Source organism: Drosophila elegans, unplaced genomic scaffold, assembly GCF_018152505.1.
Source record: "Drosophila elegans isolate 14027-0461.03 unplaced genomic scaffold, ASM1815250v1 contig_149, whole genome shotgun sequence".
Taxonomy (NCBI): Eukaryota; Metazoa; Arthropoda; class Insecta; order Diptera; family Drosophilidae; genus Drosophila; species Drosophila elegans.
Window position 1 is genome coordinate 8,210,988 of NW_024545513.1, and position 27,891 is coordinate 8,238,878.

A 27,891-nucleotide genomic window follows, 5' to 3' on the forward strand; every position below is an offset into this window, starting at 1 on the left:
GACCGCTCAGTAATGCATCTTTTGTGCAACTGAATCTACGACCACGGCAGCTGATTATCTTATAAATGATCCGCTCGCCATCCGGTTATTGTCACTGGCAGCTTTTTATAATTAGAATTAGATCTTTGCTGAACAAATCGCTAACAATTGGAAAGCCGGAGACATTAAACAGACTAATATAAATAATTGTGATCATGGCCGAAATGGACTACTAAACGTTCCACTTAATTGCTAAGCCTAGGAAATTCTCAAGAATCACAAACCGCAAGCGGTTGCCATTTTGTGCTAACTTCAATTGCAAGTCGTTAATTAATGCATAAATTATCTGACGTGCATACACTTAAAAATGTTTGCATATGAACATTTGTATATCTAGAATGCCTTAATACGCTGTTCCCCTCTTTTTATTTCTGGGGGTTATTTGTTAATGCAATTTTCTGCATTTGAAACAAAGCAGAAACTCAGTAAATGACACAAAGAATTTAATAAATATACATTTATTCAAGGTTATTATTTTAGTAATTTATGAGGCTTACTTTGAGGCTTACAAAATTGTACACTGATTTAATCTTAGGTATTTTACGTTTACAGTGTGACCTTGCTGACTGAATCACTTATTTTCACAAGTGTGACCTTGCTTGTAAAATCACGTCCATCTTAGACCCTATTTTTGCTACCTACAACTAAAATACAAGTACAGGCTTAATTAGATTGCTTAAACAAGATAACTACTGTGGGGTGAGAGTTACTCCTTCTGCTCCTGCTCCACAAAGTTTCTAAACTGTGGGCTGAGTAAGCCGGTGTAGTACATGGTTCTCGCTTCACACTCGGCGCCAGTGGGCGTGGCAATGGCCAGGACACAACGACTTCCGCCCGGTCGCACCAGATGGAGCACACTGCCCACCGATCCGGGACAGGCGGCGCAGGTGCTGCTGTTGGAGAACCGCTCCAGCTCCCTCTCCCCGCCCACCGGCTCCAGGCAAATGTGTGAACTGCCCAGTTCCTGGACTCCGCCATAGTTGGCCAGATCCCCGCAGGCCCAGGTGGGTCGCAACCGCATGGGCATCTCGTACAGCGGACAGTCGGTGGCTGATCAAAAAGGCAAGAAGGCAACTTGATTAGGCTTCTGGCAGATTATGTTAATCATGTTAGTCACACTCACCTTCACCCTTGCCCCAGGCCACGGCCACCAAACTGCCGCTCACCTGCAGGCGGGTCAACTCGAACTGGCTGCAAATGGGAGCTATGCTCACATTGGCGGAGGTCTGACTGCCCAGACGCAGTGGATCCTGCAGCCGAATCAGCGATAGATCCCTTCGAAACTGAACCAGACGCTGAAAAGTAAATCAATTTAGTTTTTTAAGGGCTCAAGATGTAAGCGACATAATAACTACTTTATGGTGTTTTTTATACACTTGCAGATGATATTGTAATTTTAGTCAAACGGTTTCAATCCTTTAAGGTATATATATTCTATATCAGCCTTATAAGGCGAGTCGGTCTAGCCATGTCCGTTTGTCCATTTGTACGCAAACTAGACTCTTAGTTTTAAAGCTATTTGAATAAAACTTTTCCAAATATCTTCTTTAAATATATCTTTAAATATGCTTCCTTATTTAGTGCTACTTTACTATTTTAATCGGGAACAAACGGAAAGATTAATAAAAGAAAGTATAACTTTAAGTTTATACAAATATACTCCGAGGTTATATTTATATATATATATATATATATATATATATATATAAATAATACTATCAAACTTTTACCAGAACTACGTTTTTAATCTAATTTTATACACATTGAACAAAAACATCGTACAGCTGCCATGGAAGCGATTAAATAAATTCTTTGGAAAATAATCAAAACCTCATTGCTTATGAAAATCGTCCAATAGAATATTAAATCTACATACACAAGTAATAGCTGCAGATGTATATGAACTTTCTTGCCTGTTTTTCATAGTTTGAATTGAACTTAGGGACTCGACTCACCACAATGTCAGCCAGGTAGTCCTCGTCGGCGTCGACGTCCCGCATGTCAGCCACCCCGAAGACGGCGTGACTGGGCCTTTCGCAGCCGGCGGCGCTGACCAGGAGCCGTGGGGTCAGCACAATGGCGGCACAGTGATGCAGGTGCCCGTCGAAGGCGGCATTGGGGTGGGCCAGCGACGCCAGGTGCCGGTAGCGGGGCAGCAGGCTATCCGCCCGAGCAATTGTGGCCAGCTCGCGGGGATCCTCCGGACGGGACGCCTCCGAGGAGTCGCCCTGGACGCCCAGACGCGGACCGCTTTGGACGCGCGGCTGGAGGGGCAGGTCGATGGGACAGCAGATGATCTCCTCGTGGGTGCCCACGTCGCACGTGGTGAAGTCCTCGTCCCGCAGGCGACCCTGGGACAGAAGTGGCTCCACACTGGGACACTGGGACACGGCTCGGCACTGGCCCACGTACAACGGAGCCGTGCACTCCGCACCCTCGGGAGTGCCCCTCAGCGGGAAGCTTTCCCTTGTCGGCCGATGGGTGGGTCCAATGGATCGCTGGACGTACTCGCGATCCGTCTGGAATATACTAAGCCAATCCTCGCCTGCTGTTGCTGGTGTAGTAGTAGTGGTAGTGGTAGTAGTAGTAGTAGTAGAAGTGGTCGACGTAGTGGAAGTGGAAGTGGTGCTCCTTGTGGTCTCCTCCAAGCGCACCATACTTTGGGCATCCTCGACGGGACAGCAGATCTTCTCGCTGCGGGTGGTGAAGCCGCAGTTCATCACGGTCTTGAGCGTGAGTCTGCCCGTCTGGAGATGTGAGGACAGGGTCTCACAATCCTCCACCGCTTGGCAGCGACTGCGGTAGTTGGGCGTCGGACAGGGGTCACCCACTGCAACTGAAAAATGGTATAGTTAATAAAGAGTTTAAATACATCTTATGGATATATCTTATAAACATGCCGTTGAACTCCTCCAAAGATAATCATTAGCATTAAAAAAGAAAACAAGAAAGGAAGCAAATATCGGGAAGTTGATGGTTTTATACCCTTAAACAAGTATGTTTCGATTTGTTTGCTTAAAAGAAATGAAGCAATGAAGCTATTTCGCTTTTCCGATTAATTTTTTTTTAAGATTTTTATAAATTTAAAAGCTCACCTCCTTAATAGTAATGGTACTATGTATGAAGCTATAATTTTTTTTTTATTAATTTTGTTTGTTTCTTTTCTTATGTGAATTATATGATAAAGTAGTCTACCTGCAAGGTTTGGGAAAGTTTTAACCAGATGGCTTTAAGACTGAGAGACTAGTTTTGCGTAGAAACTGACGGACAGACAAACGGACAGATAAACGGACAGACGTCCGACTCTCCTCTCTCGTGAATACGAAACTACGAGAACTTCGAGTTAAGAAAGTTCAATCAATGAGAGTTCAACTGTACGAAAGATATATAATACATCAACGCAAATAATTACGTAGAGCGACGACCAGTACTTAATTGTTCGGCTCAGGAAGTGTAGTTATTCGGTTGAGTTTCTGTGGCTGGCCAAACTGATCAACAGATGAGCTTGCCAGACGGCTTACGCACCCTCCAGACTGAAGTAGCCACGGCAGAAGCCGAGACAGAGGCTTGCCAAGATCAGGGCTGTCACACAGCCCGTTGCCCCTCGACGTAACATCGCTCGAGTGTCGACCGTTTGAGATGCTGATGCTGCTGGCTGTTGATATTAATTATTTTCCTCTGGTTTCCCTCGCAAACTGGCTGGCGAAACTGACCGATCGACGGAGCTGCTGGCGATCAACTGGCCGCTAAGCAATCGCGACGCTCGGAGAAATTGAGTAAAAATGAAGGCGGTTCTCCCCTGCAACTGGTTCAACGATCAGCGGAAATCGCAGAGAGATATTGTAAGCGAGCGGAGGCCTTGATGAGCTTTGATCGGAGCGGGCTGGCTGCCCAACATGATTGATTCAGCAAATTGTTAGTCATTGATTGAATGGGAGAAACCCCAGGCGCAAAGCGAACTGCTTCCCATGGAAAATAGGGGGTGCACCACAGGATTGGATCATGCATCGATTAGGCAAGCGTGGGTTCTAGTGACTAAACCAAAGAATCACAAGTATCCCCCAGGGAAACTGATCTTTACAAATCGAATTTCCATTTATTAAATGATTTAATATTGTTCATTGAATAGCAAGAAAGAAAGCTAACTTAGCTTAAGTTTAAGTTTTTCAAAAAATACTTATTCTTTAAAGCAACAGTATTCCGATTTTTGTATACCTAGTTGATTGCCATCCTAAAGAATTCGCGGTATTCGGTCCTTGGCTTGAGATACACCAGTACCGTGAAATCTTCACAAGAGAGTCGATGAACATATTAAGACAAGTAAACCGCAAACTCTTTGGCGGAGAATGACTTGCTTTTGATTCTTATTTGCGGTAACCTATTCAAAACCCATTGATCTGCAGTGATATTATATTTTATTTTCCAACTATCTATAAGACCTCTGGATCGTAGCCAGGTAAAAAACCAAGTTGATTTCGTTAGGGCGCCCAACCAAAGAGGAACACTTTATTTATTTTTTTTTTCTTTGAATGGTTTTTGGACAAGCGAAACAATTTGTGTGGATTGGCACAGGTGTCTGTTTGAGTTTTCGTTCTTTAATCAGGTAGATCTCTAAGACTAATAATACTCTGGACAGGTGGGGCAGGGTTTTGGAGTTCATGATCACAGTTGTTTGGTTCCAAGCGAAACTTTTATTGCTGAAGCAGAGGAGACATGTTCCGGAGGCCTAGTAGCCGTAGATGAAGGTCTCGTAGACGAAGCTCCGCGTCTGATTGGAGGTGAGCAGGATCTCCACGTTGGTCTGGCCAATGCCACCTTTGCTCAGATATCCGCCGGCATCGTCCGCCGTCATGTCCACATACACCTCGATGCAGGTGAGCGTGACTCCGGTGCTGGCTCCGGCCGGATAGCTCATTAGCACCTCCACGTCCAGGGCACTGGCGAAGTTCTCGTCGTCGTAGTGGTTCACAATAAGCCGATCACCGGATGTCCTCTCGCCCGAAGTGAAGACGATGTTGCCCTTGGAGTGCTTCACCTTGTTCATCTCGTTGAGCGTTATGTCCGGATTGAGGGCTGTGTAGCGGGTGTCATCGTTCACCGGCGTGATGTCCGTGTAGTAGAGATCACTGGCACGGGCATGTGGCTGTCCGGTTGATCCCGACGCAATCACACCCAGCACCATGCAAATCATCAGCAACATTTTCGGTAGCACCAGTAAAAAAAAAAAAAACAAATAAACGAGTTTGGGCTCTTTCTAATGCACTATTCAAGCGCTTTTTGGATTTTGGCTGGTGCTGGCGACCGCCTTTACCTTTTATACGTACTCCCTTATCGGCGGTCACCAGCGCGATAAGACGCCTCGACAACTGAACGATAAGCCCCCGGACTGGGAATTGGGAATTGGGAATTGGCCAAAGCAATTTCGGCAGGCGCACTTATAGCCGCAGCTTTTAATTGGCCATAATGCTGTGATCAGTTCCCAAAATAGCTCTGCCCAGGTTACACTAATCGGATTGGATTGAATCGAATCAATGGAATGCGATTACTGATTGGGCAGGTGAATCAGCGGAGGTCTCCAAGGGTGCAGGGAATCTAGCTATAAATTTAGAGTACTATAAAGTATCTATAAATAAATAATTTGTATTATGTTGATTTATTTTTAACTTTTTATTACCCCTCAAATTGGTCTCTATGTCGATAAAAAGCGATTGCTGAATGAGCAGCTGAATTAAATGAGATTTTCATGGGTGCAGATATACTATCCCCAGGAAATACTCCTTCATTTTGAAAAAAGTATGAAAAGTATAAATATGACCTAAATTAAACCCCACTATAGGACCATTTTGAGTTTACTATTTAAAAAATTAAGTTATGGTTTTTTTTGGATGTAGATATTTGTTCCAATACCCAAAAGAATTACAATGGTTTTTTACAGTGATAAATAAATATGTAGTGTTATGTTGTAATATTTCCAACAATTTTATACTAAGACCCCTATCGAAAGCGGACTTTTGGTGCCTCAATTTATGACAGATATTGTATATAGGAAGAGTGACTTGGCCATCTTTTAGGGGCCGAATCTCTGCCAGCGCGTGTTTGTTTGTTTATTCGCCCGACGGCAATCTTAGCCTTGATATGCATAATGGCGCACAATGGCAAACAATCTAGTAAACAAACAACCCTATCTACAAAGTCAATTGCCCGTCTAAGCAGCATGGCCCATGAATCGATTCTGGACTGACGTCGTCAATTCCCCAGTTACATCGTCAGTGGCTCGAAGTGATGGCCACCGAAAGAGTAGAGTGGAGTATGCTTGCTTAGATGGTTATTCCCAATTGTTTGCAGGGCGCGCGTGGGAGTTTAGCCATTGTTCAGTGAACTGACTCAGTTCAATGAATCATGGTGCTGGGGAATTCCTTCTTAGATCCCAACAGATAGGTGGAAAGTTTAGCAACGTCAGAGGAAGTTTTATTTTTAGAAGTAAAAATGTTGTGCGTCGGAACCCATGGCAGTCTAATCCAATTGTATTTCAGTTTCACTTTCCACACAACGAGTTCTCAATCGGAATCCAAATCAGATGTGCAGGTGAGTGGCTGTCCCAGATTTATGGCACTGGTTGTCATAAGTTTCGAGTGGAAGGCGCGTGAGCGACGAAAACAATTTCAAATTACTCGAGATTACCGAATAGCCTGAGGGAATGATGATATATGATCCCCACGAGCAACCATCTTGCCGCTGTCCAATAGGGGCACTCACTTTTACACAGAGCAAAAAAAAAAAAAAAAAAAAAAAAAAAAAAAATTAAAAGAAAAAGAAAAAAGAAAAGTTTTAAAATTTATCTTAAATTTGTTGGTTTGTTGATTAATCTAACATTTTTGTTTATATGTTGAATTTAATTTTTTTTTTTTATAAAAAAGTTTCTGTACATTTATGAGCATTAGCTCATTAAAAACCATGACCCAACTGCCGAATTGGGATGCGTTAAATAAGATATTTGGAGATCCAAATCCATTGTTATTCAGCTAATGCTTTCCCTCTGAATGAGTTTAAATATATGACGAATCTGATTTTAGGCACTCGACAGCCTGTAAGTTTAAGTATCAAACCAAATCCTTGACAGTTATATAGTTAATCCTTGACTAACTGATCTTAGCCCGAAATTGAAACCATAGTTGTTACTTATATCGAGTTAATCTCACATTTGGGACCGACATTAGTCTGCCTGTATACACATATATATTGTAGTTCAAATTGTAGTCAAAGGACACACATTTTAAAGGAAAACGATGGATGATGCCTATTCCGGTACGCCGTAGTACTGGACCTGGTAGGAGAAGTTCTTGGTGCTGCTGGCCTCCAGAACGATGGAGATGTATCGCTGGCCGATGCCGCCGGCCACCACGTAGGCGGAGCCATCGCTGGTGTCCTGGGTGCAGAGCAGCTCCACGTAGGACACGATGGCGCCGGCGCCCTGCTCCGGATAGGTCAACTGCAGGCTGACGTCCTGTGCCCGCGGGTACTCGAAGGTATCGGCTGCCTGGGCCACCAGACGATCGCCTGAAAGTATGCCAGGTTGTAATTGGTGATACGCGTTAAGTGGCTAGACAAAGTCTATTCTTTGGGGGACTACTCACTGGGAATGCGGGCTCCCAGGTTATAGCGCAGCGTCTGGCTTCCCACACGCGCCTTGCCCGGCACAACCTCCTTGTCCAGGGCCTGAATCCGAAGACCCGGATGCTGAGCGGCAAACACATGAATGTCCTTCACCACTCGAACCTCGCTGCTATCCACACGGATTTTGCCAGCCGCTCCACCGGAGACAAGGCAACCCAGCAGGGCTGTCAACAGGATCACGGTTAGCTTGGACATCTTTCAGCTTCTTATTCGATTTAGTTAGAGTTTAAACTTATATATCTCCAGCCAAGGCGTTTAGAAGTCGCGGAATGAATGAATGGCCAAGGTCTGAGAAACCACCTATTTATACTGGATAGGGGAAGTCTCTGCTTTGATTTGAATCACACCCATTCGGTTGCCTTATCAGGCCCATTGCCAATTTCGAGTGGCAAGTGACAATGTGTAATCCAGAATCCAGGGTTAACACCGAAGGCAGAAGTACCCTGCTTAAGGACACCAACTTTTTTGAAATATACAAAAATAATTGCCACCCAAAGGAGTTACAGATTCTGAGTTAAAAAAAAAAACCATAACCTTAGAGACATTTCTTTTTTTTTTTTTTTTTTTTATTATTATTGTCGCCGGAATCGTTCAGGGCCATCTGAACATAACCGGTCGTTTAGAGGATGGGGTATAAAATTTCCAAGCCACCCTTCAAAGTGAAGCTACCTCAAAAAAGTGTAACAATAATAACACTGATAAGAAACATTCCCACTTCAATCAATGAAATTGAACAATTTTGGTGTTATTGCGCTCGGATCTAATCACTCCCTTTCCGTCTCCGAACAATTGTGTTGGTTTTGGTTTGGAAGTACGGCCTATCCAGCAGTAGCAGTATACGCCAAACATGCTACTATTTCTGGCTGTTGTTGATTAGCCAAGAGAAACTTAACGCAATCGAATGTCTCTGGATTGCCACCTGCCGGCTTGTTTTATATCGGACCCTTCTACCGCTCCCCTCCTGCATTAGGAAATATCTTCCCGGAATCTTATCGCCAGCGGACTTCCCTGGAACTGGGGCGTCAAGTACCTTCAAGACAAATCGAGAATCATTAAGTTTTCCATCGATATTGTTGATTTGACTAAACAATAAACACTGACTCATTTGCCTAAAAAAAGATTCACTTGTCATTCTATACGCTATAATAACTATACTATACTATTTTTGAGGAAGAAAACTTCTTTTGTAAGAAAGTTTAAAGATCGTTTTGTGAAAGACAATTTATGTTGGGTTCACATTTTTCAGAAAACAAAATGTTGTTATTTGTCCTGATGAGAATATGATTTTTTATACTATTTTTGAATTTCTGTCCTTAATTTTATTTAAAAAATTAGTAAATTGGTAATCTTAAGAGCTAAAAACGAACAATGCCTTTTGGAGAACTGTTATTAACTTACAACCTTTTGCAAATTGTTTAATTAGTCAAGAAGAAAGATATTTTAAATATGTCAGAACTTCCTCTGCTTTAAACATATTTTAAAAAATAATTTGAAGTCACCCACACAAGATAAAATAATAAACAGCTTGGATTACAAGGTAAAGTGTTTAGAAAACATGTTTATTTATATTCTATTATTCAGACTTATCGATAACTCTAAAGTTACACATGAATGTAAAATATTGTTTTCAAAAATCGAACTCCCGAAGCACTTGCAACGATCAATGACGATTACGACTATCTGGTACAGAGAGCTTTACGAAAAAACAGAACAAAAATAATATCGTTATAGGATAAAGAGCCGAGCTTCGCTGCAGACTCGTTCGGTTCGGTTTGGATTTGATTTGATTGGATTATAATAGATTAGAATTAGATGGGAATGTGGCAGCATAGAAACTAAGCTAAGGTTAGTTGGAGTTAAATGAGTATAGACGAGGGTTAGTTGGAGTTAAATGAGTATAGACTTGGGTTAGTTGGAGTTAAATGAGTATAGACTAGGGTTAGTACCTAAATTTGTGTTGTGGCAATCATAAAGCAAAACAATCTGCGGCCATTGTCGTTCCATAAACGAATCTATATAGATCCTCTATTGCACTCGACTTGTCACCCATCCCGCTCTCGCGCCGTCTCTCTCTTTTTCGCTTCCGTCCTATCCCTATCTCTATCGCACTCTCTCACTCATACGCAAGGACACTGAGCGCAAGGACATGGAAATCCCACCAGGTTTGGATCCTAATAATCAGTTTGGTAACTATTTTATCCGATTTGACAATCAAAATGTGATGATTTAGGTTCAACACTAGGTGCCTTTTTGTAAATTTTAAATCCGTTAACTGGATGATTTTAAATCAATCTTTATAAATGCCAATAAAAAACCTTATTCGAATACACATTTAGATTTAGAAATTGTTCTAACTGGTCAAATTTTTTCCCGTTTTTAGTGTGGCTTACAAATATAGTAATATAATATGAGAATTTTTCACGATTCGATATCAACAATCTAAACAAAAAAAAATAAAAGGTCTTTACGAAATTGTTTTACAACGTCGTAGCTCCTTAGGTTTAAAAATATATTGGATCCTGATTACCTAGGGAAGTTCCATGCGCTCGCAATGCATGTGTACAGTGCGTTACATAAATGCCTACACGAGTATATATCTGTATGATTTCATGTATGATTTCATTCAACAACAATTCCATTTCTCATTTTCACTAAATTGCTTTTGTCTAAAATATCGCCCCCCGTTTTGCCCCGGCTGAAACCCTTGTGATCCATCCATTGATCCTCCTCCTCCTCCTCCTGCTGCTGCTGCTGCTGCTGCTGCTGCTCATCCTCCTGATCCTCCTCGACACTGGACTTACCAGTGCGGGCGTATCTCCTTGAACCACCACTGCTGGTAGCTATCGTTGACATCGCAGTGACCCAACGACAATTGCTGGGTGGCCGGATGCAGGGCCATGCACTTCTTGTGGACGCGGTGCATGAGGTGTTTGGTGTGCTCGTTGTACTGCCATGGACCATCGACGGTGCCCAGTCGGCAGACGGCCAGCTTGATGCCCTGCCGATCGGCCTCCACGCAACGCTCGCCCACGCCCAGCTGTCCGGCGGCATTGAGCCGTACCAGTTGGTTGTTGCCGCCGCCGTGGCAGTAGGTTAGGCCCATAATGGCCGGCGGCTGGTGTCCCATCGAGTCCAGGCAGCCGTCGGAGGCCACCGATCGCAGTTCACCCCAGTGGAGATTGGCCGGCAGACCCGGGAACTTGTCGTACACATCGTAGGCGATGTGGTCCATGAACCACTGGAAGCTCTTGCAGTTGAGGCGTTTCTTCAAAGCCAGCTGCTCGCTGATGTCACCCATGTCCAGGTAGCGGGCCAATGGCTCGCGCGTATAGAAGTACTCCTTGTGCGTGTCATCGAACCACGTCTCGATCACCCGCTTGTAGTTGATCGTGATCAGCGGACCCTTCTTCTTGCTGGCCAACTTGCCAAAGTTGTAGGGCATGAAGCCGCGATAGACATGGCCGACGCGGGAGCAGGGCACCCACTCGATACTGCCGCCGCACTGCCAGATCTTGAAGCTCAGCTCGAAGTTCTCGCCGCCCCAAACGAGCAGGCCGGGATCGTAGGCGCCCAGCTCCAAAAAGTACTCCCTATTAATGGCAAACAGTCCGCCGGCGTGCGTGGGACTGCGATACGGTTCCGAGTTGTGCGGACGACGGCGTTGCTCGCGGCGCGGCACCTCGTTCTCCTTGTACAGCATGCCCCACTCGAAGATGCCGCGGAAGTGGTTATCCGTTCCATAGACCGGCCGATACTCAAAGTTCTTGTGGTCAATGCCATCAATAATGGGCACCGTCATCACGGTGCGATCCCGGTAGATGGGGGCCAGCAACGGAGGCAGCCAATTGGTGTTCACCTCACAGTGGGCGTCCAGGAAGACGATCACCTCACCTGCGGGGCATAAATCGTATTAGGGATTGTGCAGGAGCTTAAAAATAAAAGGGTGTGTTTAAATACTATAAGAAGTCTCTTGTTAAGGATTTTTGAAATACCTATATAAAACTAATGTCAGGAATCTATAAACAATAAATACTCTGATGGGTTTTTTATAGTCCTATAAGCAAGCATCTGCAAACAATTGAATGTTGGAATACCCTTAAGGGTTTTTAAAGTCTATCAAATATCTTACAATTAGTAATCGAACATAAATTTAATATATATATTAAAAAACATAGATATTCCTAAAAGTAGGAATCTGAAATTTATGTATGGAATTATTAAAGTCTCTTGAATTGCATAGAAATTAAGGATCATTTCATTCTGCTTCATTGTTTATTTATTTTACACTTGAATAGCACAAAAACCTACTTTTTTTTCTTCACTTTATTCATGTTGTAAGTTGAAGTTGAGACTTATAAGATTGGAATGACAAACTCTCAAGTTTGCGTGCTCAATCATTTGATAGATAACAAAAGGGAATTGATTATAATTTCAAATAACTGACGTACGTTCAGCTATAACATAGATAGACATATCTTGAGATAGATAAAAGATTCTTTGAAATATGACACGTTCTTTGGACCTATGACTTCCACGCGAAGACAGAGAAAGTGGAAATTCATTAATTAGTATTCCAAATACCTAATGTTCAACGATTGATAAAAATATCTGAAGATTTTGTACATTATGACACGTTCATTGGCCCTATTACTTCAATGATTTTAAAATCATAAAGACTAGTAAGAAATTCTTTGCATTTAACTGAAGATAATGAGTGTGCCAACGCACCTGTTGCCTCCATGGCTCCCCTGGATCGCGTCCGGATGAGACCCTCGCGCTCCTTGTTCCGGATCACCTTGACCAGTCCCTTGAACTGCAGCACATACTCGTCCAGCTGGGTGCGCAGGTTCTCCTTGTCGGAGAAGTCGTCGACGAGGATGATCTCGTGCAGCATGTGAGCGGGCGAGCGGTCGATGACCGAGTGCACGGTGCGCATGAGCACCGAGAAGCCCTCGTTGTGGAAGACAATGATGACGCTGGTGCGTGGCAGATCGAAGGGATAGTCCCAGTGGCGGCACTCCTCCAGCCGCGTGTCCCGCACCGATCGGTGCATGGATATCTCGTCGGAGCAGGCGATGTTCATGCCGTACTCCATTTCGGAGGCATCGGACACGTGCTTCTTGTCCGGCGACAGGCTGTGGCCCTCTCCGTTCTCGCCGGGTCCGCTACGTGGCTTCACATCTTTGGGCTCAAAGTTGCCCAGGCCTAAAAAAAATAATGCAAAAAGACGAGTGAATGAGTGGCGTATGCAAATGCAAACGCAAATGCAAATGCAAATATGTGCGCAAGCCTACAGCACTTGTATAAATATTGGCCAAGCCAATGTACATATGCTTTTCCAGAGGGTATAATTTTAGACCCATGCAGGAGGAGCAGATATCTTTGAGCTGATGAGTACTTCTTTTGGCCAGGGCATCTAAATAGCTTACCAAACCCTTGCCAGTTTCTGTACTATCAAAACACAATAGGTTTTTGTGGTTAGTAAGCAACATACGCAGGGAATGACTGTTCTATATTCGCTTTCTTCCCGCTCTTTCTAGCACCAATAGTTAGAGACATTTCAAAGCCGGTTTTGAAGAATGTATAACACAATTCAGTGGATATTACGGGTGAGGCTGTTAGAGACAACTCTAAATTGACTGTTCTTTAGGTATCTCATGACCCTAATCCTATTTAACGCCGTCTTATTAATGTTTAAAGTCATAACACACTCAATACCAATGGTATAGGTTTTGAATGCTATATAGCGGAAATTGGTAAATAATACTGTTAAGTTAATGTTATATAAAGGCTAAAAGGATATTCTGACCCTTGTCCTGATCCAACTTATGATCATCAGCTTAGTCATTAGTGATTAAGACCACAATAGAACATTTTCAACGGACATGTAACATATGCAAGTGAATATTAATGGTTTATGCCAAGAAAAATCCGGTTTTGAGTGATACATATGTACATATATTACAAAAGTTACTGAATATTTTAGATGGTTTGGTTGTATATGAGCAATGCTATTGTGTGAACGATCAGGGAATTATCATTTTTTTGTAAATATTTTGACTGATCTAGAGGGTTCTAATTCAATTTCAATGAAATTTCGGAATTCTTTGACATTATTATCATTATCCTGATGCAATGTATCCTTCACGATCTCGGGATTAAGTATTGAGGCATTGATAAACCAGTTTCTAATAATAGTTGTAAATATTTTAACCTTATTATCCTTTATCCTGGTGCAATTCTACAATAGCTAGCTAAAGCCAGTTTTGAATGAAATCGATCAGAATTGAATGAAAATTTAATTTTCATTTCTGGGGATGAATGGGTTATCCTTCATCCTGGTCCAACTTACCCTCCACCAGTTTGGGCACCTCCCGCGGACGTCCTTCCAGTCGCTGGTGGGCGAACTTGGGGCCGCCGAAGCGCGTGTGGTACGCCTCCTGGACGCGCTTGTGGTGATCGCTCCAGTTGGCCAGCAGATAGAGCAGCGGGAGCAGCACCAGGAGGCACAGTGCCAGCCGGCAGATCCGTCCGCTGCGGATGTTGCTCACGCGCATCTCGCAATTCCCGATTCCCAGTTCTCCGATTCCAATTTCAGATTCGCAGCTTCCAATTTCCAATTTCCAATTCCCGATTCCAAGTTTCCAAAATCTGTTGACGTGTCTAGGTGGCCAAAAACGAAGAAGAAGCACGGGAAATGCGGTGCGGCGCGAGGGGAGCGGGGAAAGGTGGCCAGAAAGCAGAACAAAAGAACTTTCGGTTCGGAGATTCAGCCGGAGATCAAACGCCGTTCGCCGATAATGAGCAAGTGCTGGCGTTGGCTTGTAAACTGGAATAACTGGAGTACACCGGCTCGTCGAATTACGCGGCTTCTTGGCTCCCAAATTGGAACTCACTTGCCGGCGAAAAAGCGCCGCTGGCACACAGAACAAATTGCGAGTGCAGGTGCACGAATATTCGCGGTCCAAACGTAAACAAAAAATGCGAGAAATGTTCAACTGGTATGAACGCGTTTTGACGTTTTTGTTACCCGCTGAGCAGGCGTTAGGCCAAAAATAGGCACAAACAGCGATAGGCAGCGCAGCGATAGCAGTGCCTTGTGGAACCTAATATACATATATATATATATATATGAATGTATGTACATTTATATATATATATATATTTAACATTTATTTTATGGCCTGCTGTTTTAAGAGAAAACTATTCCTTTATTTTGTTTAAAGTGTGTGTGCTACGGCCTCTGCATACCACTACGTAGCGAGGTCCCGTTAACTAATTTTTACGTCGATAACATCCCATGTTATCGTCGGGCAGCAATCGATAACTCTTGTGCTGTGTTTACCTGTGACGCAATTTAAATTTTTGTTTTTAATTAAATATGGTTACGCGGCAATTGCATTCCGCCGTATTTGGCGCATGCGGCCTTGAAGACGAGTCCCTGGTGGAGATCTCCGGTCCGGCGGACAGCGGCAAGAGCCTGGTGCTCCAGCAATTGGTGGCCCACTGTTTGGCGCCCTACGAATTCGGTGGTCGCCAGTGGAGCGTCCTCCTGATAAACCTCAGTCACAAGATCAGCCGGGAATCCCTGACCAGGAGTATGACAACGGAGTTGAGAAGTTATTCCGGAGCAGGAGCAGCGGAGGAATCACCGCCGGAGGAGCAGCTGGCGAAGATTGCCGGGGAATGCGTGAGGCGTGTGCGATTCCTCAACTGTTTCTCCACCGAGGATCTAAAAACTGCCCTAATCGATGCCCGCTATGCCATCATCAGTGATCCCGCCGTGCAACTAATCGCCCTGGACACACTCAGCGAATTCTACTGGCTGGACTGGCCCAGTCGGACCAAGAACCTGTCCAGATTCCGGCACTATCACATGTGGCAGACGCGTCTGGAGAAGACCTGCAAGGAGGCCGTCGTCTGCGGAATGTACACGGTGGACTCGGATTTCCTGGACAACAGACATGGCGAACATCTGCCGGAGGTTCATCTAAACCACCACGTCAGGATGCAAAAGATTCGGGGGCGAAATACCCTAAATGGAAGGCCTCTAGCCTTCAATAATGGGGTCTATTTGGATAGCTAGCAATTAATTAGTCACTGTTTTATGTAAACATTTACCATTTACTTAAGATGTCCCTGCAAACGAAACTCTTAGATTAAAAAGCGTTCGCAATGGCGTTCATCCGAATACAAAGTTCAAAATTAGTCAGTTTCCAATGTAAATATACATTATTTTTAGACATGGGATTTTCAGGAACTGTTAAATCGAGAAGAACCGAAAGGAGACGATTGTATATGTTCCTTAAGAGCACTATCAAGTTAAAAATAGAAGTACTTACAGAAAGACAGAGTTTTATGATCAGGATATCAGCGACTTTTTGAGCTAAACAAATGGAACGTAGACCATAAACCCGCAAACGACCCATAAAATGTAGCTACACAACAGCCAATTGTTGTTTAAAATTGGATTTATTTAGATAACTACCAAGTCAGAAATCTATACACGCATTATTAACTGTTTTATGTAAGGGGATCTCGGGAACCATTAAAGCTAGAGAAGTGTGGGATGACTTATTCCATTCATAAAATAATATTATCTTGATGAAAAATGCTTAAAAGTCGCTTGAAATGATGTTGAAACCAAGATGGTTTGCCTTGTATTTTTCGAAAAGAATTGCAAACCCTACCAGAATCGTACTTATCAACTAATGATATCTAAAAACTATGCATAAGTAAACTAGTTTGTTTAGCAGCAGTGTCAGTTTCAGTGTGTCAGTGTCCTTTTTTTTTTTTTTACTTAGCATCTTAAGAAGCAATATGTCTTGCAAATGTATTTTTATTCGCCGATTTGCTCTTCAACATTACTACTAGCGTGGTAGTGTGCTTAAAAAGGCGATAAATTAGTAAAAATTATTAAATACAATCATTATTACTAAATGCAATTTCAATAAATAATTATTCGCTTTGTTTTGTTTTGTTTTGTTTTGTTTTGTTTTTATGGCTTAGTCACAAACATTAAGAAGTTTCAGTTTTAACGCTTTTTGTTATTCGATGCCCTATGCTCCTATTTACATGTGTGCTCCTCGAGTACCTTCGTACAGACTTGGCACTTGACCTGGCAGCACCAGTGAAATTTGCAGCTGCAGCGTTCCTTAACAATAATGTTTTTCGTATTGTAGCCCCGTCCGCAGCAGAGTATGGCGCAGCTCTCCAATCCCGACGAGTTCTTCTGACAGAGGCGTCCATGGGTTCCCGGCCAGTGGAGCATGTGGCTGGTGCGGCACCAGTCGGGGCTCTCGTCCAAGTAGATGAGATCGTGGGCGGTGGGCACCCGGAATTGCAGATCCTTCAACTGGAGCCGTCCCCGTTTGTTGATCCTCACCTGCGTGGCCTCCTCGTACTTCTCCCTCAGATAGTCACCGATCTCCCGTATGGAGGACAACTGCTGCCAGCATGTGATGAGGCTGCACGACCCCGAAACGCCGTGGCATTTGCACGTGATCCTGGTCTTCTTGATCACCGCCCGACGGCCGGCCTCGTTGTTGTGCAAGTTCATCAGGCTCCTGGCCTTGGCCGTCGATGAGCTGCGATAGGAGATCGATACGCCGCCGCCGCCACCGCCGCCGTCCAGGTTGTCCAAATCCGACTGGCGCCGATTCTTGTTCTTCTTGAGGCCATCGCGTGCCCGTTTTCTCTTCACGCCGCGCGTCTCCCTGTTCGTCTCCTTCTCCCGCGAGTCAATAAAGTCCGTGGCAAACTTGTAGGCAAACTCCAGATTATCGCCACAACCGCCCCAATTCCAGTCGTCGTGCAGCTGCTTGGGTCTCGGTCCGCGCGAGCACGAACACGACGCCAACTGGCCATCCCGACAGGCACGGGCTATGAAACTGGTCGCCGTGGCCGCGGCCAGTGCATAGATGAAGGCCATCTCGGGTGCAGCCAGGCTGGTCATGGGGCCGAACACCGTCTCGTCGTTGGTGGTGCTGCAGTTCCAGCGGCGGTTCTTGAACTGGAACTGGCACTCCTGGATGGCCGCCCGTGCCCCCCGGCTGATGGCCGGCATCACGCTGGTGTGCTTCACACACTGCTTCCTCTGGCTGGTGCTCAGTCCATGGGCGGCATAGCAATTGCTGGGATTCAGATCGATCCTCTCAAAGTATGCATTCGCATTCGCGTTGCCATTCCCATTCGTTGTCACATTTTGGGGCTCATTGACGGTGGCCACATCGGCCGAGGTCATCACCACATCGTGCTTGAAGTAATCCGTAACGGACGGATTGTCCATCGATACCTTAATATAGTCTGACTTGATTTTTCTACTACTACTGATGCTGCTACTGCTGATGCTACTGCTACTGCCACTGCTCACGGGCTGTGAGCGTTCCACGCGGGAAAGCAACATGCCATCGGATCCCTCCGAGGAGTGGACTTTGAAGGAGTCGGGTATCTCGATGGACACGGCAAAGCGGCGCGTATTGTTGATGGTCTGGATGAAGGGCTGGAACGGTGGCTGTATGTACTCGGACTGGCCGCGGAACCACTCGTCTCGCTCCCGCTGCCGCTGCTGCTCCTCCCGCCGCCGCTGCCGTATGCACTTGGGCGACTCCGGATTCCTCAGGCACGGCGGACGTTTGGTGGTCCGCTGTCCCTGTCCCTGTCCCTGCCCCTGTCCCTTGACCGGATTCATGGTGGTCTGTGCTGGTAGTGCTGGCTCCATCGATGACATGGTGGTCGTCGTTCCAGTGGACAGCGTTTCGTTGAGCAGCAGCACCTGCGGCTCCTCCTTCAATCGGTTGCCGGCGAGTGAAACGGACGTTTCCGTGGGCTTCAACTGCGACTGATTGCTGCCAGTCTCCTCGTTCTGGTAGTAGCCACCACTGGGCGGCTGGCCGGGATTGTCCACCTTGGGCACCTTACGTGTGGGCGCCGCTATGGGTGCGGAATACTGATGGACGGGCCTTTGGGGACGCTTCGCATTGGTGGGTGAGCCGCCGGTGGTGGACTTGTCCTTGTCCTTCTGCAGGCTGGGAAACTTGACAAACTTGGACTCGAAATTGGAGTTCGTCTGCGTCATGTTGTGCAGAAAGAGTATGTGCTTCTTGAGGTCATCGATGTTGGAGGTGGGATCGGCCGCCTCCAGTTGGGCCATGGGGGCGGGCACAAAGCTTCGTGTGGACTTCAGGGGCAGCGAGGAGGGCGTGGGAGCGGTGACCATCCAGCGGGAATCGGGCGACGAGTTCTTCAGCGCCATGGGCACAATGAACTTGCGATCCTCGTCGGTGAGACTGGCCGGCAGGCCATTCTCGTCGGTGTCCTCGTCCAGCAGGATGATCTGCTTCTGGTCCATCTCCTCCTGGATGGGATGTATGGGTCGCGACGTAATGTTCGGCCGCTTGGTAAGATCGGCCTTGACGTAGCCAGTCTCCGAGTCGCGCAGGTCCACGGGCTTGATGAAGGTGCCCAGTTTGCGTAGTCCCTCCTGGTGCATGCTCACCGTCTCGTCCTTGGTGATGTTCAACGGTATGCTGGTGTTGGCCAGCTGCTCCTCCTGTTTGGCAAACTCAATGAACGGCGACTTCAGGCCCAGACATATCCAGGTGGGCACACCTTGGAGTCCAGGCGGTGCTCCAGCTCCAACTCCAGCCGAGGTTCCAACTGCTCCAACTGCTCCAACTGCAACATAGTGTGTAGTCCATTGTGGTGGTGCTAGAAGCAAAACACATATTCCACGCCACAGCCACAACAACAGAAAGTGCGTATTTTTAGAGCAATTCATTATTATTATTATTGTGATTTTTCTTCCTTTTTCCCTACGCGTTTTGAGCGTTTCCAGCGATTCAGCGATTCGTGTGTGTGTGTGGAGTACCAAAAAAAAAAAAAAAAAAAATTGGTTTTTTTTTTTTTTGTTTCGTCTTTTTTTGGTTTTTCTCTTTTTTGGTCGGATTCAAGCCCGTTTGAGTCCACGAATACGAATCCGTTTTAGATGTTGCGTTTGGCTCTGGCTGCTGATTGTGGATTTCCAGTTGATGCACTCGCAGAGAGTTTGTGTTTGTAGCATAATAAAATGAGAACTGGATTTGAGCATAGTATGTATGTATACAATCAACCACAACCGGCAACAAAAGGCAACCGCGACGCAGTGTGGACCACCCTTAACGGAAATTTGTAAACAACTGAAAGAACTCGTTCCGCATTTAAGTCTTTCGTGGTCTCGAACGCAGTCCAATATTGCATGTTGCTGTCTGCGAGCAACCACCATCACCACGACCACTTATACATATTTTCGTTTTCTAGAATGTTGTGCAACATGTTGAGATGTCTGGCGATGGGACAGACCCTGTCGATAGTGTATATCGATAGCTATCGGCACACATTGACACATTTGCATAGCATGCTCTTTTATACTTTAATAGCTATATTTTGTGCTTACATGTCCAACAAATTCCCTTTGCTACATCTTTTAAACAAAAACCAATTCTATAAGCTAACCGATACTATGCCGATAGTATCGGCTGGCTATCGTTGATAACGGTATTTGTCGGGACTTGCCAACTCATACGACAGTTTTTCATTTGAATGTATGTTTCTAACAGAAGTATATATTTGTTTAAGAAAAAAATGAATACAAAAGTTAAAATAACTGCAATAGTATCGATATCCTTTCGTTAACGGTATTTTCTGGGGACTAAATTCTGATAAGTCAATACCATTTATGTATTCGTTTGATTTTAGCCAAAAAGTAGCAATTAATATTAATAAGATATTTCATTAAACTTTTGAAGTATATATTTTTATATTTGAAATAAATAAATAAATATCTATCTATCAAATATCTTATCTTTTGAACTGTAACTTCGTTAATTTGCATAAATAGTTTGTAATAAATAAATCGATATTTTAGCTTTAAGAACGGTATTTCACGGGAATTAAATAATATAATTATGAACACAAGCGGTTTTTAACATTGTAATGATTTATTTCCGGTACTTTAAAAACCCACAAATAATTGTCAATTTTCCAATTGCCTTCATCTAAAAACTTTAAAAATTTATGATCAATTTTGTGGTAGAAAATCTATCATGCGTTACTTTGCAAGTCACCTGATGTTAAACCTGCCCACTATAATTAGAAAGAGCCAAGTTAAGTACAATATCAAAATGCAAATTCATTTATTTGGCTATTTGGGCAATCACAGCCTGTTATTTACATAAAACAAATTTTTCGAAGACACTCTCTATTCGAAATACTGTTAACAATTATTTACAGGGCATCCACACTGGCCCACGGACTACGGACTACGTACTAAGTTCAATAAATAAAATCACGGAATCACGGAATCACGAAATCACTGGCAGTCCAATCTAGTGCTGCATCTTGTTGGTTTTCGCCAGGGTGAGTGAACTGCCGATGCGACGGCGATCGTAGAAGGGTTCCGGCTGGTTCAGAGCTCCGATGGCGGTGACTGCGGCAAAACTCGATCCGGCGGGCTCCTCGTACATCACATGGCCCACCTGCTGCAGATAGGAGCTGACACTGGAGTCCACCTCCTGCTCGTAGCTGACGCGCATGGGAGCCAACTGGTGGTGCAAACGGCCGTCGTTCACCGCCGACGCGAGGGTTTCGCCACGCAGCAGATACTTCATGATCACCTGGCCATTTGGAAATCCCGTTTCCATTTTAAAATTCAATCTTCAACGAAGAAACTCGTGTGAAATACTCACGGCTGCCACACTAGTGGTGATGCGGGTGCCACCTGCTGCTCCGACCAGCAGACGCACATTGCCATCCTGGTCGACCACGATGCACGGGCTCATCGAGGACATGGGCCGCTTGCCGGGATAAATGTAGTTGGCCGGGGAGGCGGGCACCCCGAAGCCATTGATCACGCCGGGCGTGGAGAAGTCGTCCATCTCGTCGTTCAGGATGATGCCCGTCTGCGGAGAGGCCACCTTGGAGCCAAAACTAAGGAGGAGTAGACGCCGAGTTAATCCAATTCAAGGTGACAAAGATATGTTGTATGAAACTATAATAATCCTGTAGCGGATCTTTTAGACTACAACCTTTGTTATTACAAAATAAATATGTTACAAGTTAAAAACTAAATATTATATAACTAAAAACAAAAAACAACGTTGTCCAAGAGTCAATCTGGTTTGATCAGAGCGTAAATAACGATATGCAACCATTCTGATCATGGATTTTTAATTTAAAAAGTCAATTGAACACTACTTTAAAATCTAACCAAAGGACTATTAAACTATAACCTACTTAATTTACATTAATAATTTCTGTTACTATAACAATGGTCTAAAAAATGTTACAAGAAGTTTGTCAGTTAAAACAGGATGCATCGATTATGTTTACATTTTTTTAAACAATTTTTCATAAATTTTTGAAATCGATAACCTTTTCTATAAACCCTTTGCGGTTAAAGTATCTTTTAGTATGTCTAGTTAACTAACAACTATAAATACAAACTAACAAAAAGCTATGAGATAATTAAAGTACTTTGTAAATTGCATCCAAACAGAGTAAACACAAATAGATAATTAATTAATTTAGGCAATTAACTTTTAATTGCATGAGAAACTCGTGGGATAAGATAATTTAATAAATTATCATTTGTACTTTTCCTACATATATTCAATTATTTAGCCAGATAAGTAATTTAAGTGTTGTCGAAATAACGAAATTGAAAACTCAAAGATTGTTAGATGAAATAAATAAATTGATAAAGACAAATAAATCACAAAGTGACTGGGGCATTATCAGTCCAAAGAACAAACAAATTGAAATTAAATAAATAATAGCAATAGTAATAAAATCATTTCACTCACTAGTTATTGATGGTGCTGGTGATGGAGACGGCATCTCCATTGGTGGCCAGGACGTTCATGTGGGCGGTGCCGTGGTCCTCCTCCACGGTAAAGTTGGCGCCATAGTCCAGATACTCCTGCGACGTCCGGTCGTCGTGGATCAGCTTCCTGATGCTCTCGAGGAACTCTGGCTGCAGCATCCGCTCCAGCGTCCCATTGATGGATTCCCCGTTCACGGGATCGGCATACATATCGCCCAGATTGGTCCGCTGGCCGTAGGCATGCTTAAAGGCCTCCACGGCGCGTTGCCAGTAGATCTCCTCGTTGTCCGTGTTCAGTTCGGACATCAGGTTGAGGATGAAGGTCAGCACCGGCCCACTGCTGGGCATGGGCGTGGAGTAGAGCGTGTAGCTGTTGCTCACATGGGCCGCCACATGGCCATCGCTCTCCCAGCGGACCTTGTAGTCGCGCAGATCCTGCTCCGTGATGGTGCCGTTCAGCGCACGGATGTCCTCGACGAACTTGCGACCCGTCTCGCCGCCATCGTAGAACTCCTTGGCCCCGTTCTCGGCGATCCGCTCCAGCGTGTCCGCCAGGGCACTGCGCTTCATGAAGTCCCCCTCCACAAAGGCCTCGCCACTTTCGTTTAGGAACACGGAGGACAGGCCGGGATCCGCCCGGATATTCGCAATCTTTTGCCGAATGGCAGAGGCCAGATAGCGCGACACAACGTGACCCTCGCGGGCCAATTTAATGGCCGGCTCGAAGAGACGTTTCCAGGGCAGGACGCCGTAGCGACGATGCATCTCCCAGTAGCCCAGAATCTCGCCGGGCACTGCGCCCGCCCAGGCGCCCGTGATCTCCGACTGGCCCACGAACATGTCCTTGTGGGCAGCCGCCGGAGCCGATTCCCTGGCAATCAGGGTCTCCACCTTGCGCGTGCTCCTTGTATAGATGACGGCCACGAAGCCACCGCCAATGCCCATCGAGTGGGGCAACAGCAGGCCCTCGCACAGGAGCGTGGCGATGGAGGCGTCCACGGCCGATCCGCCATCGGTGAGCACATCACCGCCCACGGCGGCGCATCCGATGCCGTTGGACACGACGGCTCCACTGACATACCGCCCATCCCGATCCCGCAATCCAAGGACCAGGCCCAAGGTCAAAGCCGTCACCATCACGGCCGCCAGTAGCAGCCATAGGAACAGCTTCATACTCCACACTATCCTGTAAGCATATAGAACAAGTACAAACGATCATCATCAGCCATGCGATCTGCGATCTGCGATCGTCATCACACCCTCGAGACTGAAGAGCTCGTTGGGCTGGTCAAGTGGAGTGGAGCGGTGGCGGCACTGCCGATTAGCTTTGATTTCGATTTCGACGCCGCTATCGGAATCGCCGAGTCATTAGATCGCACTCCACTCCGAAATAGGTAATACCCTGCTATATGTGTCAGTCCTATCAAGACAAAGTATATCCTTCTATTTTTGAACACTAAATAATTAAAAGGGTTTCAAAAACAACTGGCACACTGGTAAAAAAAAAAAAAAAAAAAATTATAATAATTTTAAATTAGAGTTATATAAAACGGATATCAAATAATATTATTATTCAATCTATATCCAAATTATCTTTATCTTATGATTAAATTCAATAGTTTTTCTTTAAAAAAAAAAAAAATTTTTTTTAAGATATTTATATTTGATAATACAATAATAATAATAATACAAATATCAAGTAAAACAATTGTTAAACCAAAGAGTGTCCAAGATGGATAAGATAAAAATAACATGCCAACATGATAATAGGGACTGTAATCTATGGCCATTGAAGTCCAGTTAAATCAAATTAGCCGAATCATTGCGTTCGATCCAACTGCAAACAAGGTGAATGAAAACAACTATCTCAAGAGTCAGTAGCGCCCCCATTATAAAATCCCCATCTGTGGCGTGTGAATGATTGCCCTGCTCTCTGGAGCTGGAGTGTCCCATGACAAAGGGAATTTCCGTTGTACCGAGGCAGGGCACGTCCATTTACACGTACCGGATGAGTCCGGACATACCTTCTACGGCTGGCTTATCTATATTGGAGTGTTCTCCGATAGCGGGCCATAAAAACGCCAACAGGCCAATGATCGTAAAACTCAAGCGCTATTAACAAGCAATTTTCTATAATTAACGTAGATTTATCAGGGGGGAAAGTGGCAAATATTTCTATTTAGTGCCTGTCACGGCCCAAAAATTTGGGAGCCAAATATTTGGCACCAATACGAACGATTATCGCAACCCGTCTACTGATTAAGATCCTCGAGGAGCACTTTCCAAAAACCATTTTCGTCGAATCATCCCATAAGCTTACTAACTTGATCTGCATATTATATGGTATACCAGGCTACGATAAGAGCCATCGGTTCATTCAGGTTCTTTTGACTGCCCTTACGATACGCTATATCTATAAAGTATTTTTATGGCTTTCGGTAGCATTCTATTGACTTCAAATGATCGAAAGCCGCCTGCAGTTGTTTCAATTGCTGATTGGTCCTGCGATAAGTCCGTCGGCTAGGATTAAAGCCCCTTTATCCGTCTTTATCAATGGTGGCCTTTTCGGGAATGCCAAAGTCAAAGAACTGTAAAAGTTTATGGGGATGGTCTTTGAACCAAAATTCCTTAATATATTGGGTCCACAAAATAATCATATGTGTGTGCACTTGATTATGAAGCGATCTTTAAACAACTGATAAAAAGTGATCAAATTGTTTGCGCACCTCAAGTGGCAATTGTTAAATGGCTGAGTACTTGAATGGGATCATGATATAACATTTATTAAAGGCAAAAAGTTCAGGAAGAGAATGGAAAATCTATGTATTAAGTTTTCCTAGTATGATAAAATGGAAACATTAAAATAGAAAGACCAATTTACCTAGCAAGCCGAAAAAAAGTGATCACAAGACACTTTTCGGATGCCCTATGATAAGATACAATGTGATCTTCGCTGGTATGCACAGTGAAAACATCTTTTAATTACAGAATCTATCGAAGGGGAGATCTCAGGTAAACAGCTCCAATCAGGGAACCGAAAACGAATTTCTATTTATCAGTCTGCTAGGCATTTCTGCTCCGTCATCAAAATTGAATCGCTATTGCCGCAGAGCGCACAAAAAAGTATTAAGTATAGTTCTGTGTTGACGTTACCGGGAGGAACGAAAGTCATTCTTGGCCGATTGGCAGGTGTTAATAGTAAAGTGGGTATAAATATGTAGTACGGATGGTACGGCAACTCATAGATAGAGTTTTGTGTCCAAATAAAGCCCGTGCAATTCACGGTCATTCCCACCAATAATTACGCTGCGGTTCTCATGAATTATGCAAATATCATATATACCGGGGTTATGCGCTTATTAGAAACCAGTTTTTAGCGCGTTAGCTATAAGCGTTCAACGTAATTAGCCAGCAAATCAATCCCGTAATTGTCGTATTCACAGGCACAAGCTCCACAAGTGTTTTATTCAAAACGATATCGCGTCGCATCCATAAAACAGAGCTGAATGAACGCTCTCAAAGAATTCCCGTGTTGTTCTTCGGCCGTCATAAACTTCATTCCCATTACGAGCGGCCATATCTTAGCCATGTACTATATCTTATGGGGTCTCGTAAAGCGTGGCAATCAAGCGCTAAACCCGCTAATTGCCGACTTTCGACAGCGTTTTGATAAACTGCGAACCCATCTAAAGAATGGACTTGCGCAGAACTCTTAAAACGAACTCTGGAATATCGCAAATGCGCATTTATAGTACTAATATGCACTTAAATAAGACGCCAAATATGATATATTGTAGACCAGATTTGATCTCCTAGTAATTTGAAAAATCCCTTCTTTAATTTACTTAACGATATCGTGCGAAAGAAGCTTTCACTTAGCCTGCTAATAGTCACGATCTGTTTGCTTACTCAATACTAGAAATTTACTGACTTGCGAAAATCTAATTTGGCAACTAAACTACGGGTAACACAGATACAAACTTGATGTTTCAATTATTTTTATTTTTTATTTTTCCTTTTTCGCCTTCCTTTGTACGTCAAATGCTTAATGTGACAAAACAATGTGTTCAACTTGGTTTTTGCTGACATTCATATTTACACAAGTGGAACAATGATAATTTATCGCTTCTGTGACGATGTTATTGCCTTAGCAAAAACGTGTAAAATGTTTGCAATTTCCTGACTGGCGGAACTAAAAATGATTGAATTACAAATCACATAGAAAAATAATTTCTCTATTTATCTAATTTTTAAGTTTAAAAGTTGCTAAATTTTCATCATTCATTGCTCATTGGACTCGTCATAGGTTAATCGTATAGTTAAAAAAAATAAATGAGTCCAACAATGTAGTGTTATAGGCCCATAACTGGTTTTTGACCCCTATTGAATTTCAAATGCTTTTGGGACATGATATTTGTACAAGTGAAATGCCAGGTGATCGTTTTTAATTGAAGTGTCAAGCTCCAGCTTGCATTTAATATCTATATGGGGTAGGCTATAAATTGTATATGCTTTACCTATTATAACTCAAACTTAGCTATTGAAAAGTTATTATGCAGTTTGATTGATTCAGAGATTAAAATTATTTGAAATGAGAAACATTTTAAAATACTATAACACTCTGATGTACTTTTTACAAATATAAAATACAAATTCTGTTTGCATTTTAATTGAACAAGATTTTAGGATTACTTTGTATTTGGTCCCGAATAAACTGTTTAAAATATTTTATATTATCTACGTGATTACAACTCTTAGTGTTTCAAGTTACAGAAGTCCGACTGTATTTATATCTACCGTTGTTTGTCACCATTCTTACCTCATTTTACGTGATTGCCGCAGCGAATGATATAGGTGTATTTACAAAGAGGTAAAATTTAAAAGCAAAATTGGCAAATGTTGGAAGCCTTGGCCAAAAAACACAGAAACACACAGAAAAACAACAAGTATCAAAAGCACTTAAACAAAAAATATTAACAACAGATAAAAACGAAGAAGAAGTGATCTGCGAATTTTGGGGGCCAACAATATGCCAATAATGTTCCGTTCGATTTCCAACAGCTCCCGCCTGCGAGCACCACTTTTGATCGACTGATGGCGCTAATCCGCTGGAGCTCGAGCACATCGCCTCTCTTTCGATGCTAACTGTATATTCCCTGCACACGACCCATCGAAAGAGCAAAAGAGATAGCGCTGGAGCGCTGGAACGCTGGAACAGTGGAGCTGTGGAGCTGTGGAACTGTGGAGCCTCGAAGCGAGAGACCAAAAGCGAAAGAGCGAGAGAGCGAGAGAGCGAGCAATCGGCTTTGAGCTTGACC

At 43.9% G+C, this 27,891-nt stretch overlaps 7 protein-coding genes across 8 annotated transcripts; 1 reads left to right on the plus strand and 6 right to left on the minus strand.

Moving 5' to 3' along the window:
• Positions 1-481: 481 nt before the first annotated feature.
• LOC108136654 lies at positions 482-3,787 on the minus strand. 2 transcript variants are annotated; one of them, XM_017257979.2, is made up of 4 exons: positions 3,565-3,787; positions 1,995-2,869; positions 1,163-1,334; positions 482-1,089 (listed from the first exon to the last, which is right to left on the minus strand). In XM_017257979.2, the coding sequence occupies exons 1-4, from the start codon at positions 3,653-3,655 to the stop codon at positions 746-748; spliced, it is 1,482 nt and encodes a 493-aa protein (XP_017113468.1). In that variant the 5' UTR covers positions 3,656-3,787; the 3' UTR covers positions 482-745. The 2 variants fall into 2 exon arrangements, with proteins under 2 accessions (XP_017113468.1, XP_017113467.1); XM_017257978.2 differs by having other exon boundaries at positions 1,995-2,875.
• A 725-nt stretch (positions 3,788-4,512) lies between these two features.
• LOC108136368 lies at positions 4,513-5,331 on the minus strand. The gene has a single exon (XM_017257481.2). The coding sequence runs from the start codon at positions 5,237-5,239 to the stop codon at positions 4,766-4,768; it is 474 nt and encodes a 157-aa protein (XP_017112970.2). The 5' UTR covers positions 5,240-5,331; the 3' UTR covers positions 4,513-4,765.
• A 1,903-nt stretch (positions 5,332-7,234) lies between these two features.
• LOC108136659 lies at positions 7,235-7,999 on the minus strand. The gene is made up of 2 exons (XM_017257983.2): positions 7,674-7,999; positions 7,235-7,596 (listed from the first exon to the last, which is right to left on the minus strand). Exons 1-2 carry the CDS (start codon positions 7,906-7,908, stop codon positions 7,337-7,339), a joined length of 495 nt encoding a protein of 164 aa, XP_017113472.1. The 5' UTR covers positions 7,909-7,999; the 3' UTR covers positions 7,235-7,336.
• A 1,244-nt stretch (positions 8,000-9,243) lies between these two features.
• Positions 9,244-14,721, minus strand: LOC108136571 (N-acetylgalactosaminyltransferase 7). The gene is made up of 3 exons (XM_017257879.2): positions 14,066-14,721; positions 12,442-12,918; positions 9,244-11,604 (listed from the first exon to the last, which is right to left on the minus strand). Exons 1-3 carry the CDS (start codon positions 14,268-14,270, stop codon positions 10,511-10,513), a joined length of 1,776 nt encoding a protein of 591 aa, XP_017113368.1. The 5' UTR covers positions 14,271-14,721; the 3' UTR covers positions 9,244-10,510.
• Positions 14,722-15,010: 289 nt separating this feature from the next.
• On the plus strand, positions 15,011-15,904 carry LOC108136583. Its single transcript, XM_017257895.2, has one exon. It carries the CDS (start codon positions 15,095-15,097, stop codon positions 15,797-15,799), a length of 705 nt encoding a protein of 234 aa, XP_017113384.1. The 5' UTR covers positions 15,011-15,094; the 3' UTR covers positions 15,800-15,904.
• Positions 15,905-16,166: 262 nt separating this feature from the next.
• LOC108136582 (protein Wnt-5) lies at positions 16,167-19,964 on the minus strand. Its single transcript, XM_017257894.2, has one exon. It carries the CDS (start codon positions 19,490-19,492, stop codon positions 16,781-16,783), a length of 2,712 nt encoding a protein of 903 aa, XP_017113383.1. The 5' UTR covers positions 19,493-19,964; the 3' UTR covers positions 16,167-16,780.
• Positions 19,965-20,861: 897 nt separating this feature from the next.
• Positions 20,862-27,678, minus strand: LOC108136621 (scoloptoxin SSD14). Its single transcript, XM_017257940.2, has 4 exons — positions 27,393-27,678; positions 22,554-23,759; positions 21,438-21,678; positions 20,862-21,365 (listed from the first exon to the last, which is right to left on the minus strand). Exons 1-4 carry the CDS (start codon positions 27,395-27,397, stop codon positions 21,078-21,080), a joined length of 1,740 nt encoding a protein of 579 aa, XP_017113429.1. The 5' UTR covers positions 27,398-27,678; the 3' UTR covers positions 20,862-21,077.
• Between the last annotated feature and the right edge of the window lie 213 nt (positions 27,679-27,891).

Coding starts and splice junctions, on each gene's coding strand:
- LOC108136654 (XM_017257978.2), bottom strand. CDS start 3,655: ATGTTACGTCGAGGGGCAACGGGCTGTGTGACAGCCCTGATCTTGGCA. Junction 2,876..3,564: donor TGGCTACTTCAGTCTGGAGG/GTGCGTAAGCCG, acceptor ACCATTTTTCAG/TTGCAGTGGGTGACCCCTGT. Junction 1,090..1,162: donor GGCCTGGGGCAAGGGTGAAG/GTGAGTGTGACT, acceptor CTTTTTGATCAG/CCACCGACTGTCCGCTGTAC.
- LOC108136368 (XM_017257481.2), bottom strand. CDS start 5,239: ATGTTGCTGATGATTTGCATGGTGCTGGGTGTGATTGCGTCGGGATCA.
- LOC108136621 (XM_017257940.2), bottom strand. Junction 21,679..22,553: donor ACCAGCACCATCAATAACTA/GTGAGTGAAATG, acceptor ACTCCTCCTTAG/TTTTGGCTCCAAGGTGGCCT. Junction 21,366..21,437: donor TCACCACTAGTGTGGCAGCC/GTGAGTATTTCA, acceptor CCAAATGGCCAG/GTGATCATGAAGTATCTGCT.
- LOC108136659 (XM_017257983.2), bottom strand. CDS start 7,908: ATGTCCAAGCTAACCGTGATCCTGTTGACAGCCCTGCTGGGTTGCCTT. Junction 7,597..7,673: donor CCTGGGAGCCCGCATTCCCA/GTGAGTAGTCCC, acceptor GCATACTTTCAG/GCGATCGTCTGGTGGCCCAG.
- LOC108136583 (XM_017257895.2), top strand. CDS start 15,095: ATGGTTACGCGGCAATTGCATTCCGCCGTATTTGGCGCATGCGGCCTT.
- LOC108136571 (XM_017257879.2), bottom strand. CDS start 14,270: ATGCGCGTGAGCAACATCCGCAGCGGACGGATCTGCCGGCTGGCACTG. Junction 12,919..14,065: donor GGTGCCCAAACTGGTGGAGG/GTAAGTTGGACC, acceptor TATTTTTTTTAG/GCCTGGGCAACTTTGAGCCC. Junction 11,605..12,441: donor GGGAGCCATGGAGGCAACAG/GTGCGTTGGCAC, acceptor TATGCCCCGCAG/GTGAGGTGATCGTCTTCCTG.
- LOC108136582 (XM_017257894.2), bottom strand. CDS start 19,492: ATGAATTGCTCTAAAAATACGCACTTTCTGTTGTTGTGGCTGTGGCGT.